This window comes from Sceloporus undulatus, chromosome 3 (assembly GCF_019175285.1).
Source record: "Sceloporus undulatus isolate JIND9_A2432 ecotype Alabama chromosome 3, SceUnd_v1.1, whole genome shotgun sequence".
NCBI classification, from domain to species: Eukaryota; Metazoa; Chordata; class Lepidosauria; order Squamata; family Phrynosomatidae; genus Sceloporus; species Sceloporus undulatus.
In genome coordinates, this window is record NC_056524.1 from 272,972,657 (window position 1) to 272,987,628 (window position 14,972).

The 14,972-nt window shown below is 43.4% G+C and overlaps 1 protein-coding gene across 3 annotated transcripts in view; it reads left to right on the top strand.

The window, feature by feature from the left end:
- Nucleotides 1-14,972, top strand: part of CHRNG (cholinergic receptor nicotinic gamma subunit) — a 56,573-nt gene that overhangs the window by 23,161 nt on the left and 18,440 nt on the right. For all 3 annotated transcript variants that reach the window (XM_042456188.1, XM_042456186.1, XM_042456187.1), the window contains exons 4-5: nucleotides 12,002-12,111; nucleotides 14,434-14,589. In XM_042456188.1, the coding sequence (XP_042312122.1) occupies nucleotides 12,002-12,111; nucleotides 14,434-14,589 (266 nt within the window). The remainder of the gene's footprint in view (nucleotides 1-12,001; nucleotides 12,112-14,433; nucleotides 14,590-14,972) is intronic.

Consider the following 14,972-nt stretch of genomic DNA (forward strand, 5'->3'; position numbering starts at 1 on the left):
TCAAGCTTTCCAATTAAACTTCGGTTTTCCACCAACTGTACATACTTCTTTAATAGCCCTTGGGCTGGTTTTGTGGTTTTGATGTGGCATTTAAACACCCCCCCCTTGTGAATGTTGCAGACTGTGGCTCATTGTCAGATACAACTTCATGTGTCTCCGTGTCTTTCTAGAATTGATTTGGTGGGAGGACTACTGCCTTGACTTGCTATTTGGTACCATACCTTCTCTAGATAATGTCTCTAATAGTCCTAAATAAGCAAATAGTTCTCTTGGTCCCATGCGAACAAATCATTCCATTTGGCTATCAAGGGCAGTGATCACCTGCACAGCATAAAGGTCCACATACGATTACACATGGTTATGCTGGCCCACCAGAATTACACACTGGTTATACCCATATTCATAGGGTTTTGTTATTGTTATATGTTCAAGTGTCTCTTGGTTATGGCAACTCTCAGGTGAGAATAACACAGAGGTTTTAGGGAGTTTCTTTTGAGGGGGTTGTAATTGCTTTCATCTGAAGTTGAGAGTGTGTGACTTGGCCAGACATCCAGTGGGTTTCCATGGCTGAGTGGGAATTCGAACCTTGTTCTCCAGAGTCCTAGTCACTGCACAAACTACTACAACACACTGGCTCTAGGCAAGGAATTTCGAGGGGGTTTGCCATTGCCTTCCTCTGAATATAGCCTACAGCGCTGGCATATTGGTTGTCTCCCATCCAAGTACTAACCAGACCAAGGTTTGAATCTCTTGCTCAGCCGTGGAAAGCCATGGGTGGCCTTGGGCAGGTCACACTCTCTCAGCTTCTATGAAGGCAAAAGGCAAACTCTTGAACAATCTCATCAAGAAATCTCATGGTAGGTTTCCCATAGGTAGTGTCGCCATAATTTGGAAACGACTTGAAGGCATACAACAGCAACAAAACATACCCATTTAAAAGCAACGATTAGGATTAACCTGATGGGTTTTTTGGGTCCCCCCACCTGAAATATTTCATTTATGTTCGAACATCTCACGTGATCTTATAATTTTCATGACTCAAGTATTGCTCCTACAGACATTTCTCTTGCATCTCTTTTGAATAAGATATGATTAGCACACTACCTTTAAGTTCATCTCTGTCCTGAAAAGCAGAATTACTTGCTATTATGTGTAATGTGTCAGTGCCCCGGCTGATCGGCTCCTCCTGTTTCCCTCTCTTGCCTTTTAAAAATCGTTTGTGGTGGGTACAGTTCTCTGTGTGTGTATGTGATTTGCTTGGGGGAAATGACACTTCAAACCCTGCAAAGAGTATTGCCACTATTGCCACTGTAGCAGCTGGTGGCCTTCATGTCAATACCCCATTGACATGCTGAATATATTCTGGGTTTGAGGCTGAAATTGAGGCTGAAGTTTAAAGGAACTGTCTCATATCCAGAACCTAAGTGTGTGTGTGTGTGATGGAGGGGGTGGAGTCCAGCACCTTGGATGGCTCTAGCTTTGGTCTGGGATGTACCTGTGGTAGCTTGAAGTTTCTATGTCAATGGGAGAGTGAATTCACACTGTGTTTCATTCCATTCATTTCAAGGGAGCTCTCCATGCTACCGAAATGGGATTTGATTGTGTAGATCATGAGAGACTATGGCTTGCTCTTAAAGAAATGGGTGCATCACAGCATTTGATTGTCCTAATGTGTAACCGGTATTCCCCTATTCTGTCCTCTGCTCCATTATCCTCAGGTTGAGCTCCCTTTGCCTTTTCTGAGAAGACTGAGGCAAAGAAGGTCTTGAGTAATTCTGCCTTTTCTCTGTCTCCTGTTAGCATTTTGCCATCTTCTCCACGCAGTGAACCTACCGTTTCCTTCTTCTTCCTTTTGCTGCGGACATATCCAAAAAAGCCCTTTTTGTTGTTCTTAACCTCTCTAGCAAGCCTGAGTTCATTCTGTGCTTTAGCTTTTCTGACTTTACCCTACAAATGCCTGCTATTTCTTTGAATTCCTTTTTTGTGATTTCCCCCTTTTTCCATTTCTTATACATCTTCTGTTTAAAATTTAGCTGAGCTGAAAGTTCCTTTAATGCTATGGAAGTCTGGGATTTGTAGGTTTGTGAAACATTTAGCCTTCTCTGTCAGAGAGCTCTGGTGCTACCACAAACTACAGATCCCAGGATTCCATAGGATGCAGCCACAACAGTTAAAAGTGGTGTCAAATTGGATTAATTCTGCAGTGCAGATGCAGCCTCGGAAGCATGCACCTCCTTGGGTTATGTTTTAGAGCAGCACTGTTTTTACCACACCGCCATTTCCACCCATGGCTTAATTTTGGTCTGTTTCTTCATAGGATGAAGCCATGACAGTTAAAGCGGTATCAAATTGCATTAATGCTGTAGTGTATCAGAAACTTGAGTTTGCACCAGTGCAGGACTCCTCCAGAATTATTCTCTAAGTGCTTATTCCTTCTGAGCTGCATAAACTTGAAAAAAGTTACTTTTTTGGTTAAAAAAAATAGCATCCTGCAGTCGGCACATTTACTGGCTTGACCAGAAATCTGATGTGATATAAACCAATCATGATAGATTCCTTCAAGAAATAACTTTTTGACAGTTTTTCAAAGCACTCGAGACAATAAAATACCAGGGACAAAAGGTATCATACCAACGGAGCCATTTCAAGTTATAGAGATGGAGTCCATCCAAATTATAATGAAACCCTGCCAACAAATAGTGGACACCAAATGATGGCCCGCAGATTGGATATGTTCAAAATACATCCCAGTCCCTAAGAAAAGGGGGATCCTGGGAATGTGGCAACCACTGGCCAATTGTACCAATCTTACAAGCAAGCAAGATTTAATAAGACTTTTAACAAAATGGAGTGAGGCATGCCAGACATCCTGGCTGGGTTCAAAAAAGAAGGAAGAAGCAATAGAGATCATATTGCAAACACATTTTGGAGAATGGAACACACCAAAGAATTTCAGAAGAAAATCACTCTCTTCTTCATAGATTATAGCACAGGCTTCAATTGTGTAGATCATGAGAAATTATGGTTTGCTCTAGAAGAAAGAGATACGGCACAACATCTGACTATCTGAATGGGTAACTAATATACTCTGAATCAAAGGCCATTTATCAGGACACGATGTAGAGAAATAGCAGAAGATGCTGTTTTCTACACAGAAAAGGCTGTTTCCTGCACAGAAAAGGCTATTTCCTGCACAGAAAAGGATGTTTCTTGCACAGAAAGTGATGTTTCCTGCATAGAAAAGGCTGTTTCCTAAACAGAAAATGTTTCCTGCACACACAAAAAAGACATTTCCTGCACAGAAAATGCTGTTTTCTCTGTATTAAAATCACGTGCAAATTTGGCACCGAATAAACCCTGAATTGTGAAGATACTTTTCATTGCAAGATTCATCTTGGTTAGGGTTCGCTGACACTCAAGAAATGCATTTTCTGACCATTTGGGGGGATTATTTTCGATTATTTTTTCCATCTTGCGCATTTATGTACCTGAGGCAGGACTACTTTCGTCATTCTTCTGTGTTTCGAACCTCAAGGGTCACTCTCTTGGCAGAGGGTTGCGGGGCTTGGTCCCCAGGTCCTTGTTGCACCCCTTTCCTCTTCCAGATGTGGAGGGCACTGGAAGAGGAGATCACAGCAGACCCATCTCTCTCAACACTGAGCTGCTGTGGGGCGTTTTGGGTTGTTGGACCCAAGGCTATGAAGGGCTACATCACAACGAAATCCACACCAAGGAATCATTCAGAACCTGCAAAAAGATGGATGAGAAAAACTTTAGTGGACTAAGAGATTTCACTAACTTAAACACCAAGAAGTCAACATGGGTCTAATCTGCACTGCAGAAACAATCCAATTTGACACCACTTTAACTGCCACGGCTCCATGCTATGGAATCCTGGGATTCGTGAGCCACCTTGGGTCCCTTTCTGGCGGAAAGGCGGCATAGAAATTAATAAAATAAACAAGGAAGGCTAAATATCTCACAAAAATACAAATCTCAGGATTCCATAACATGAATTGTGACCGTTAAAGTGGTGTCAAAATGGTATTATTTCTGCAGTACAGATTAGACCCTAATCTTAAAATCTGGGGTCTGTTCGACCTGAAAGCGCTGTGCACTGAATAAGTTGTGGCCACAGGAGCAAATGGGACATTTTTTACATTTTTGCATAATCACTAGAATATACACCTGGCTCCCTGCTATTTAAAGTTTATGTCGTTTCCAACTTTGGCGACTTTAAGGCTGGCAAGATTCTGGACAATGTCACCACCAAAAAATAACTTTTCCAGGCAAGATGTGGGAGTCAGTAAAGCTAATAAACACTGACCCCAAGGTGGCCATTTAGAGATTGGAGCCTGGGCCTTGGACAGGCACTGGACTATGGCTCTGGAGACCAGGGTTCAATTCACTGCTCAACAATGAAGACCAACTAGGTTACCATGGATAAGGCACAGACTCTCAGCCCCAGGATTGCCATAAGTCAGAAATGATGTGAAGGCACACAACAACAACAACAACAACAACAACAACATAACCTAGACCTCCTCAATGGAGAGCCATGCAGGTAGGAGACAATGGGAGTTGTAGCCTAATCCAGCCAGAGAATTCCAGGTTGGAGAAAAACTGGACTAACGTACGTGTGTGTGTGTGTGTGTGTGTGTGTGTGTGTGTGTATGCAGGCCATTGGGTGACATTGGGCAAGTCACATTCTCTCAGCCTCAGGGGAAGGCAATAGCAAACTTCCTCTGAGCAAATCTTGCCAAGAAAACCTCATGATAGGTTTGCCTTAGGACACCATAAGTTGGAAACTACTTGAACACACGCAACACACCAGAGAGATGCTGAAGGACCATTTCAGGTGTTGGCTAGTTGTCCAGGGGCCAGGCATGTCACTATGTTTTGACTCACTCCCATACGTTCTTATTTTCTTTCTCTCCAACATCGCTCCTTTTCCAGTGCAACTTTATGTCCATTCATTCCACTTGAACCGACTTAGGTCTGCTTTTTCTCCCTCTCCACCTCCACCCTCAGGCTTTTCCTCCACTTTGCAGAGAAAACCCACGGAGCCCAGCTGCGCTCCTGAGATATCTCTTTGTAGGAAGACTTTCGGTTGTGGGATTTTGCCGGGTCAATAAGCAGGGCCTGGCCTGGCAAAACTGACTCTTTGAACACAATAACCTCCAACTGGATCAAGGAAAGAACTATGAAATCATCAAGATACAAAAAATGTACATATGCAGTAATCATATAATCCTTTTGAAGAGAAATAGGCCAAACAGGAAAGGAGGAGGAACAGCATTATGTGTCAGGGATGTTTACATCTGCAAACAGATACAGGACTTAAAACCTGAAAGTCAGGTGAAGAACATCTGGATAAAATTAAAGGGGATGTTATGGTGGGAGTCTACTACAGACCCCCAAGTCAGACGGAGGAATTGGATGATGCCTTACACTCAGAAAGAGAGATGTACAGAGAAGGCTGGCCCAGTTCCATCATGGCTAGCCTGAAGAAAGAGGCTCCTCCCTCCCTAACTGTCATCGTCCGGCCTCTGAGGGAGAGAGAAGGCTGGCCCAGCACCATCAGGTTAGCCTGAAGAAGAAGAGCCCTCCCTCTGGTCCATCTGCCTTGGTCCAGGCCTCAGAGGGAGAGAAGAATGCTGGACCTGATTCCCTGCCCCCCTCACCATTCCCTTCTCCTTTTGTGTCCTGTCTTTTGGGTTGTAAGCCTGTGGGCAGGAAACTGTCTGATTAATAATAATTGTAAGCCGCCCTGAGAGCCATTAGGGCTGAAGGGCGGGATATCAATACCTCAATAAATAAATATTCTGTTGTTGTTGTTGTTGTTGTATGCCTTCAAGTCATTTCTGACTTATGGCGACCCTAAGATAAACCTATCATGGGGTTTTCCTGGCTAGATTATTTCAGAGGAGGTTTGTTATTGCCTTCCCCTGGGGCTGAGAGAGTGTGACTTGCCCAAGGGATTACCCAATTGGTTTCATGACCAAGCTGGGAATCAAACCCTGTTTTCCTGAGTCGTAATCCAACATGCAAACCACTTTGCCATGCTGGCTCTACCTGAGCAGTAAAAGCTGCTTCCTGTGCAGAAAATGTTTTCTGCACAAATCAACCATGTACATTTTTTGTGTGTATGTGCAGGATACACCTCAAACTGTGAATGGCCTGCAAAAACTGTGTCATTCCGCAAGACCTTCTTGCCCCAAAAGAAACTGATAAAATCCCCAGTTGCTTCCTTTGAGAAGAAAACTAGCGAATGACAACCCTGTTCCTCAGTTTCTGTGCCGACAGGGAGTTTCCACCAAAGTACTCAAATACAGATAATACCTAAAATGCAAGACCTTCAAATGACAGCAGAGGAGCAGCACTCCTTGAGTGGCCAGCTGCTGGTCGCATCCATTCGCAAGCGTGGGGAATGTTGTTGGCTGACCGTTGTCATGTAAAACCCTTGCCAAAATTCAGGCCAACCCTCCTGCCCAGCTCAGCCCACTCTTCTTCAGAAAGCAGCTGCAGTTATCCTAAGGGAGATAATTGGCCAGCGCATCTTCCAATGGTTCCCTTTTGAGATTTTATTAGGTAGTTGCTGATGCCGTTCCATAATAATTTGATAATGCAAGGGATTTTTAAAAAAAATCGTTAGTAAGGATCAGTGGAGTAGATGAGGATAGATTGCAGGGAGAGCCAAGAGGGCTATTTATTAGTAATCAATTAGCATTAGAGAGATGCATGCCGCCTGTCTAATTAATTCCTCATTGAAGCTCAGGGAAGGTGCACAACAGGAGAGCATGGAGTGTTTTGAGTCAAGGAAGAGGAACGCAACAGAGGCGTGATGTGATTAAAGTGAGTTTCTCCTCTCTTTCTCACACTATTACAATAGGGATGGATACACATGGAGGGGCAGAGGGCCATTTTTGGTACCGACAGAGGTGCTTCGGTCGACAGGGACAGAGGGCTAGTCCACATGTCAGGGTATTATGCGATTAGCTGTGGATTTTCACACATTCGCATCAACACTTCATTGATGCAAACGCAATCGACGCTTCACTTCCCTGTGCAAATTCACATCTTTTTGTCCTCCATATGAAGCAGACTGACATCCCCATGTTCAGTAATGTAAATCTTCTCGAATATCCATGGATCCTCTGGTAAAAAAAGCACGAATCCCTTTTCGGTGGAGTTTATAAAGTCCTCCCTCCCCCATGCAAAAAGCCCCTATTCTTTCGAACAATGTGTGGCTGGATCACAGTCTATTTGATTTGAATTAGGAGTATTTTAATGGTGTAGACAAGCCCAGGATCTAATCTATTTCTAACCAAAATCTGTCAACCAACATGAAAAACAAAACAATGGCCTACAGATTGGGAACGCCACTTCGCACTACATTCTTATAGCAGTTTGATACTATTACTTTAACAGCCATGGCTCTGTCTTATGGGATTTTGAGATTTATAGTTTTGTGTGGGGTAATTTGTTTTTGCAAGGGATATAATGGGTTCAGTCCTCTGAAGTCTCTTGGAGGTCAGTGTGCCCCTCTAATCACAAAACAAAAGATTACAGAAATCTACTTTCCTTCTGCCTACTGTCTATTATTATTATTATTATTATTATTATTATTATTATTTCTTACCACCCTCTCCCCAGGGCTCAAGGCAAGGTACAACATAGATTAAGACAACATATAACTGAAGACATCAAGGATGTAATTGTCCAGTAATTTCATTGTCAAATGAAGCAACAAGTAATTTTAGGTGTTTTCCTTTTGTTGCAAAAATGTCTTTGAAAATGCACATTTTTTTAAAATGCTCTTTGCAGTTTGGACTTTATTCTGTACAAAATTCAGAGATCTCTATGCTGGAAACACTCTCTGATATCTATATAGCCTCTTTACCTTAATTTACGAATGCATAAGTAAGCAATGTCTCCTGGGCTGATCTCTCTGAACCAGCCTTACCTTAACAGCCAGCAGCCACAGGGAGTGATGGAGGCCGAAACTGGGGAGCAACAAGAGGATGTTTCCAGCCCCTTCTGCCAGCAAATGAGGGTGTGACAAGGAATTGCGACAGGGCCCTGCTTAAGATGGCCACAGCCTCCTCTCCTGGAGGGAGGCAGCCTTTCTCGCCGAAAAATTTTGAGATATTTTTTGCATCTTTAGACAGGAAATTTCCTAAGCTTTGTACATGCAACTAATTTAATTGCATGTCTTCGGGGGTGTTCTCACTTAAGATGTTGAAACGATTTAAAATACAAACGTTTTTAATAGATCCGATCTCAAAATAACCCGGTCTTATCCGCGTTCCGAATCGCTTTTTTTCTCTTCGTTCCCATCTGTTTTTAAATCGAAGTTTTTACCTGCAAGCGTCCTACCTTGGCCATGAATTCGGTGTTTAAATAAATCGATTCTTCTCCTCCATACCTTATTGGAGCTGTCAATCAATAGTACGTCAGAATGACGTAACGTTAATCCAGAATATTTGGAAGCGATTTATCTTTTGGCATGTTTTCCATTTCATTGACAGCCAGGGAGAATCCTTCAGAGAGCCCAGAGATCAATGGGAGAGGCTTCTGACAATGCGAAGCTCTTTCCAGAGGAACTAGGGGATAGGTTTGGAGGGCAGCATCCTGTCTCCCAAGACAGCCAGGGAGAATCCCTTCAGAGAGCCCAGAGATCAATGGGAGAGGCTTCTGGCAAAGCGAAGCTCTTTCCAAGGAAACTATGGAGACCCTTCAGAGAGCACAGAGATCAATGAAGGAGGCTGCTGGAAAGCAGAGAGGGAGCACTCTGCCCCAAAGATTCTCTTTCCAGGGTTGGAAGAGAAGGCAGATTCCATTGAGAAAGGGAGGAGAAAGGCTCTATTTCCCCCCCCCCTCCATTGATCAGAGCCCTTCCTGCCTGGGCGAGATCAGATGTCTCCTCGCGAGGAGCCATCCCTTCCCTGCCTCCCTCCGTTAGAAATGGGCTCTCCCCACACAGACTAGGCAAGGGGCCGGCCCACTCGCACTTGACTCCTCCCATACAGGTAACCCGATTCACCTCCTAACGTCCCATTTGAAATACATCGATACCTATCCCGGATTAAAGAAAATAGAAGGTTCGACCCTTCTATTTTTTAAAGCGGTTTAAAGGCATTTAACGCGTTTAAAAAAAGGACGAAAAAAAAGAATCGATTTCAAATGGGCCACGCATGCAGTGATCTAGAACCGTTCTAGGTTAAATCGGGTTCAAATGGCAACGCCCTCTATCTGAATTCGATTCGTAACCCGCGTTAAACCCCAGTGGAAAACAAGCCCTTCCTCCACTTGCCCCTGTTTTCTGTTGTCCTCCCTTCCTCTGTGATTATAGATTGCAGATTTCTAAGACATTGTCAGATGGGGGATGAAACAATCCTTGTCCGTCCTTTTCCCCGTTCTTACAGCATGATTGTCAGAAGATTTTCATATGACGGCATGCTTATCCTCATTATGGCCCGTGCGGTCTCTTCCAACTCTATGATTCTATGATCATTCTGTCCAGAAAGCACAGAGTGACTGCAATTGCTCGAAGGACTTTCTAATGATGTCGATGCAGATCCTGTTCATTGTCCTGTCATTGAAGTGCATTGCCTGGCATTTTGCATTAATAGAACTTGCATTAATGCAATGCCACTTCAACGACAGGACAATAGCGCTGCAATTTGAAAGTCTCTTGGCCATGATGCTGCACATCATGGCGCCCTGGAGGCAGAGTCGTCATCTGGATGCAACAACACCCGACACACCCACCGCCAGGCTGGCCTTTTTGGCTGGTCTGTACAGGGCCTAGATGTTCAGAACGTGTTTCTCCATTCTCCTGCACATGTCTGGCTGTTGGTGTCACAAGTACCTGCATCTTCAATATGTCTCCCATATTTTCCCCCCCAGTGGTCCAGAGCCAGAACCAGGAGGAGAAACTATTAAATGATCTGATGGTCAACTACAACCGCAACTTTCGCCCGCCAGAGACAAGGGGGACATTATCGTGTTTCGCTCAAGCTAACTCTCACCACACAATCTCATCCACTTGGTAAGGAAGGTTGCAACCCCCCTCTCCCCCCAAAAGGCAGACAGCTAATGGTCCCTGATACCAAGATCAACCCAAGATATCAAGATTCTCCTTGCCTTCTTGGAGTCTTCAGATATATTTTCCAGCTAATGGATTGGTTCCAAGGAGATAGGATATTTTCGTCTGACCTGAGAGATGTTACCACTCATGCTGTCCAGAGCCTGCAAAGTTACAGTTTAAAGTAACTCTTATGTGGCCTTGAACTATTTGTTAACAATGCAATGGGACTTATTGCAGAGAACTTTACAGGACGTGTAACTAAAACTAGGAGCCCATTCCCACTTGCATTAAAACTGGTTTGTGTGTCGAATTGACACTGGGTTGCTGAATCAAAGATTATTCCATTATTCCATCGAATTTGTGTCTTTTTGAATCAAATGGTGTGTCCTACAACATCACTGGTGGTGCAAGCAAGCGTCAATCCGGAGACACAAGGACTCCTAGGTGTGGCCCCATGTATCGGTTGTTACTATTTCTTAGCCTGTGGTCTGCCAGCAAGGTCATGGATCCTGTCTCCAGAGCTGTTTTGCAAGCAGTGTTAACACATACTTGCAATCCACTTTCCTTATCTGCCTGTTTCAGCTGTCCATTCACCCTCTTATCTTTTCCCAGAATGAACGCGATGAGGCACTCACAACCAACGCCTGGGTGGAGCTGGTAAGAGAATAGCTCAAGTCTCAGCTGAATTTCAGGATTGTGATCTTTGTTGTCTTTGCAAATTTTGGGTTCTTTAGCAGTTCAAAGTGCTGGTCCCAGATTTCACGGTCCCTATCATTTCAGAGCAGAGGCCCTGCAAATCATGAGCCTTTTCAGAGCTTGGGCAAATTACTTTTTTGGACTAGAGTACCCAGAATACTGAGCCAGCATTGGCATCTCTCAGGGGGATTCTGGGAGTTGTTGACCCCTTTTGCCAGATTTTGGTTTTGGGTTAGATGGGACAGCAGGCCTACTTGCAGTGGCACCTGGCCTTTGGAACTCCCATCTGGTCCTCTATTCATTATCTCCCTTGATGGCATGACGGTTTAATGACCCTATGAGCTTCATGGGCATGGTCCCCAAAGTTATCTATTTATTTTAGATTCCAATTGTAAAAGTCATACAACAATAAGGCGGTGTTTAAATGTATATGTGTATGAATGTGCCACAAGTCACCTCGTTGCTTAAACTGACCCATGAAGTTCAGAGAGTTTTCTTAGACAAGGCTCTGGGATGAGTCTGAGCTGAGCCTAGAGGTTTCTGGGTTTTTGTTGCTGTTGTTGTGTGTCCTCAAGTTCTTTCTGACTTATGGTGACCCTAAGGTGAATCGATCATTGGTTGTTCTTGGCAAGATTTGTTCAGAGGAGGTTTCCCATTGCCTCCCTTTAAGGCTGAGAGCATGCGACTTGCCCAGGATCACCCAGTGGGCTCCCATGGCAGGTGGGGAATTCAAGCTGTTCCCAAGTCATTGTCCCCCAACCGCCGTGCCATGCTGGGTCTAGAGGCAGGTTTGATCCTTATGGAATTCCATTTGTGATTGACTTGAAATGGTTCAAATCTCGAGCTTTGGGGACCAGTGGGGGAAATAATAATAATAATAATAATAATAATAATAATAATAATAATTGTTATTCAAAGATATAGCTGTGTTAGTCTTTACAATCAGTATGTAGAGAGATCTTGCAGCACCTTTGAGACTAAATGAAAGAAGGAAGTTGGCAGCAGGAGCTTTCGTAAACTTGAGCCTGCTTCCTTGGACTCATTTGGACAAAGCAGACTTAAGTCTACCAAAGCTCATGCTGCCAACTTCTTTCTTTCAGTTAATACTTGTTGCTATTATTCAAGATTTGGGTTCCCTGTTGTCAGAAGCCTCCATATGTCATTACAATTATTCATCTCACCAAAATAATTAATCCACTTCTTTGTCACCAGAAATGGAACGATTATCGCCTGCAGTGGGATCCCGATGACTATGACAATATCAAGTGTTTACGGATCCCCTCCACCATGGTGTGGCTGCCAGATATCGTCTTGGAGAACAAGTTAGTATCCTTCCAGGGTTCCTCCGCTGTCCTCTCCTTCTCCTTCTCTTTTTCCTTCTCTTTCTCCTTCTTCTCCTCCTTTTCCTTTTCCCTCTTCTTCTCCTTCTCTTTCTTCCTTGCCTTCTCTTCTTCATCTTCCTCCTCCTCCTTCTCCAGAGGACAAGTGAATTCGGGTTGCCTATTCTGCAAGGCTGGCTGGTTTAAAGCAGGTTTAAACAGGCCTTTTGAGATCTGGCAGGCTTTATTGGGGGATGAGAGGGATGGCTTTGGATTGTTAATTTTAACTTTGTATGTTTTCAATTTTATATTTGTAATTTATAATTTTTTACGATTTTAATTGTACAATTTTAACTGTTGTGTTTTATGTATGTTAGCTGCCCTGGGTCCCACTTTGGGAGAAAGGCAGGATAAAAATAAAATAAAATAAAATAAAATAAATAATAAACCAAATGACTCTAAAGGAAACACTTCTGGTTTTTTAATTGATTATTCATTTAATAAAAGTCGGGCTATTATTACTATTTTCCAAGCCTCTTACTGGAACAACAGTGTTTGAATTTAAACATTTTAATTTCAAGAGTTTATTGGCAGTTGTTCGTTGTTAGACCAGCATCCATTGTCGGTTGCTTCTTTTTAATCACTTGCTTTTATAGTGCAAGAAATGCCATTCGGAAACGAACCCTTCAATTAACATAAGAACAATTATGATTTAAACTAGTGGCCATAACATCTGAACTGCATTTTGCTCCCCAATTTTCAGATCAAGTCCTATATGGGTGTAGTTCTACACAGGGTGACCAGATGTCCTCACTGCAAAGGAGGACAAGGCACCATGAAATGTAGGACATTCAAGAAAAATGCAGGGCATCACAAATTAAAAGCTGAAAGCACTGATAGAAATATAAATTAATGCTTCGTCATGTTCAAATCGGAGGACATTTTGGAATTCCTCCTGGACAGAAGGCTGAAATTTAGGATGTGCCTGGAAACGGGGGATATCTACATACTGATGCAAAAACAAAACAAAACAAAAACCTGGTTTAAACTGAAAAACAAACAAATAAACAAAAATTCCATCCCCCCCAACCCTGCTCTTCTGTATCAGGAGAAATGGCTTCCTTTGTGCCTTTCTGATTGCTTTAGCTTGGCATCCCCTGAAGCCCTTTCACATTACACATTTATAACATCATGGTTCCAATTTAATTGCATTACTGCATCCTATGGAATTGTGGGATCTATAGTTTAGGGAAGGGTATTTTGAATTCTCATACTGAGAACTCTAATGCATCACCAAACTACCAGGCCCAGGATTCCATAGGATCCAGCCATGGCAGTTGTCACACAGTGAAGTCACAGAATTATATTATATTATAATATATTAAAACGTAATGTTATGTTATAAGCTTATAAGGGTCCCAGGTGTGGTAGAGGATTCTGACCCAGCACCGGGGTTGAAAGACCAGTCTAATCAGCCTTTTCCTCCAATTTGACAGGGACGGTTCCAATTAATCCTCTATTGTCCCACTTTCCTACTGCTTTCAAAATGTCCCAGGCTGCTGCCACATTGCTCAACTAATGCAGTTTGACACCACTTTAACTGTCACGGCCCCTTCCTGTGGAATCCTGGGATTTGTGGTTTGTTGCAGCACCAGAGGTCTCTGACTCCAAAGGCTAAATATCTTGCAAAATGGCAAACCCCAGGATTCCTTTGCTAAAGTGGTGTCAAACTGTAATAATTCTACAGTGTAGATGAGGCCACAGTTTCTCCAGTTCTCCTCCTGCCACTTTCCTCCTTTGTCCTTGCTTCCATTGCTACAAACTGAGTTCAAAGTGCCAAAGGCATTAGTGCTCAGCAAGGGGGAGAGGAGAAAAGGGTGCACTAACTTACCTTTTCCAGTAGACTCAGGCAAACTGCTGCAGTTTCTCCTACTTTGTCTGTTCTTCCTCGTGGATAAATTTTGCCATTTCGATTACATCCAGGGTGACCAGGTGTCCCAACTGAAAAAGAGGACAAGCCACCACAAAATGTAGGGCATTCAAGAAAAATGTAGAATATTACCAAATAAAAGTTTTAAAAACACACTCACATAAATGTAAATCTGTGCTTCTTAGACATGCTTAAAAGGGAGGACATTTTGCAATTGCTCCTGGACAGAAGTTTGAAATATAGGACATGTCCTGGAAAAGTAAGACTTCTGGTCACCCTGATGTACATCCTGATGTGGCTTGGTCACATGAGTCCCAGCTTTCATGGGTGAAATGTTTGAGGGTTCATTGGTCCTGGCCTCTGCTTCTATAAGGTCTGTCTCTCATTTCTTGCAGCATCGATGGCGTATTTGACGTTGCCCTCTATGCCAATGTTTTGGTCTCTCCCAGTGGCAGCATCACGTGGCTTCCTCCAGCCATCTACCGCAGCGTCTGCTCCATTATTGTCACCTACTTCCCCTTCGACTGGCAGAATTGCTCCCTTGTATTCCAGTGAGTCTTTGCTCTTTGTCGTCACCTTTGCAACTTGGGCAGAAGGAGCGATTCAGAAATAGCAACCATGGAGCTGTACATTATTTGGAGAGTTTCATCTTCCTCTTTTTTACTTCTGGTGTTCTCTCCTACTGTTCTGCAGAAGTATGTAGTGTTGGATGTCTTCTTCTTGTTGTTGTGAGCCTCCAAGTCATTTCCAACTTGTAGTGATCCTAAGGAGAGCCTATGATGGGGTTTTCTTGGCAATAGTTATTCATTTTGCCATTGCCTTCCTCTGAGGCTGAGAGAGAGGTGCCCAAGGTCACCCAGTGAGTTTCATGACCAAGCAGGAATCGAACCCTGGTCTCCAGAGTCATAGCCCAGCACTCAAACCACTGCACTAC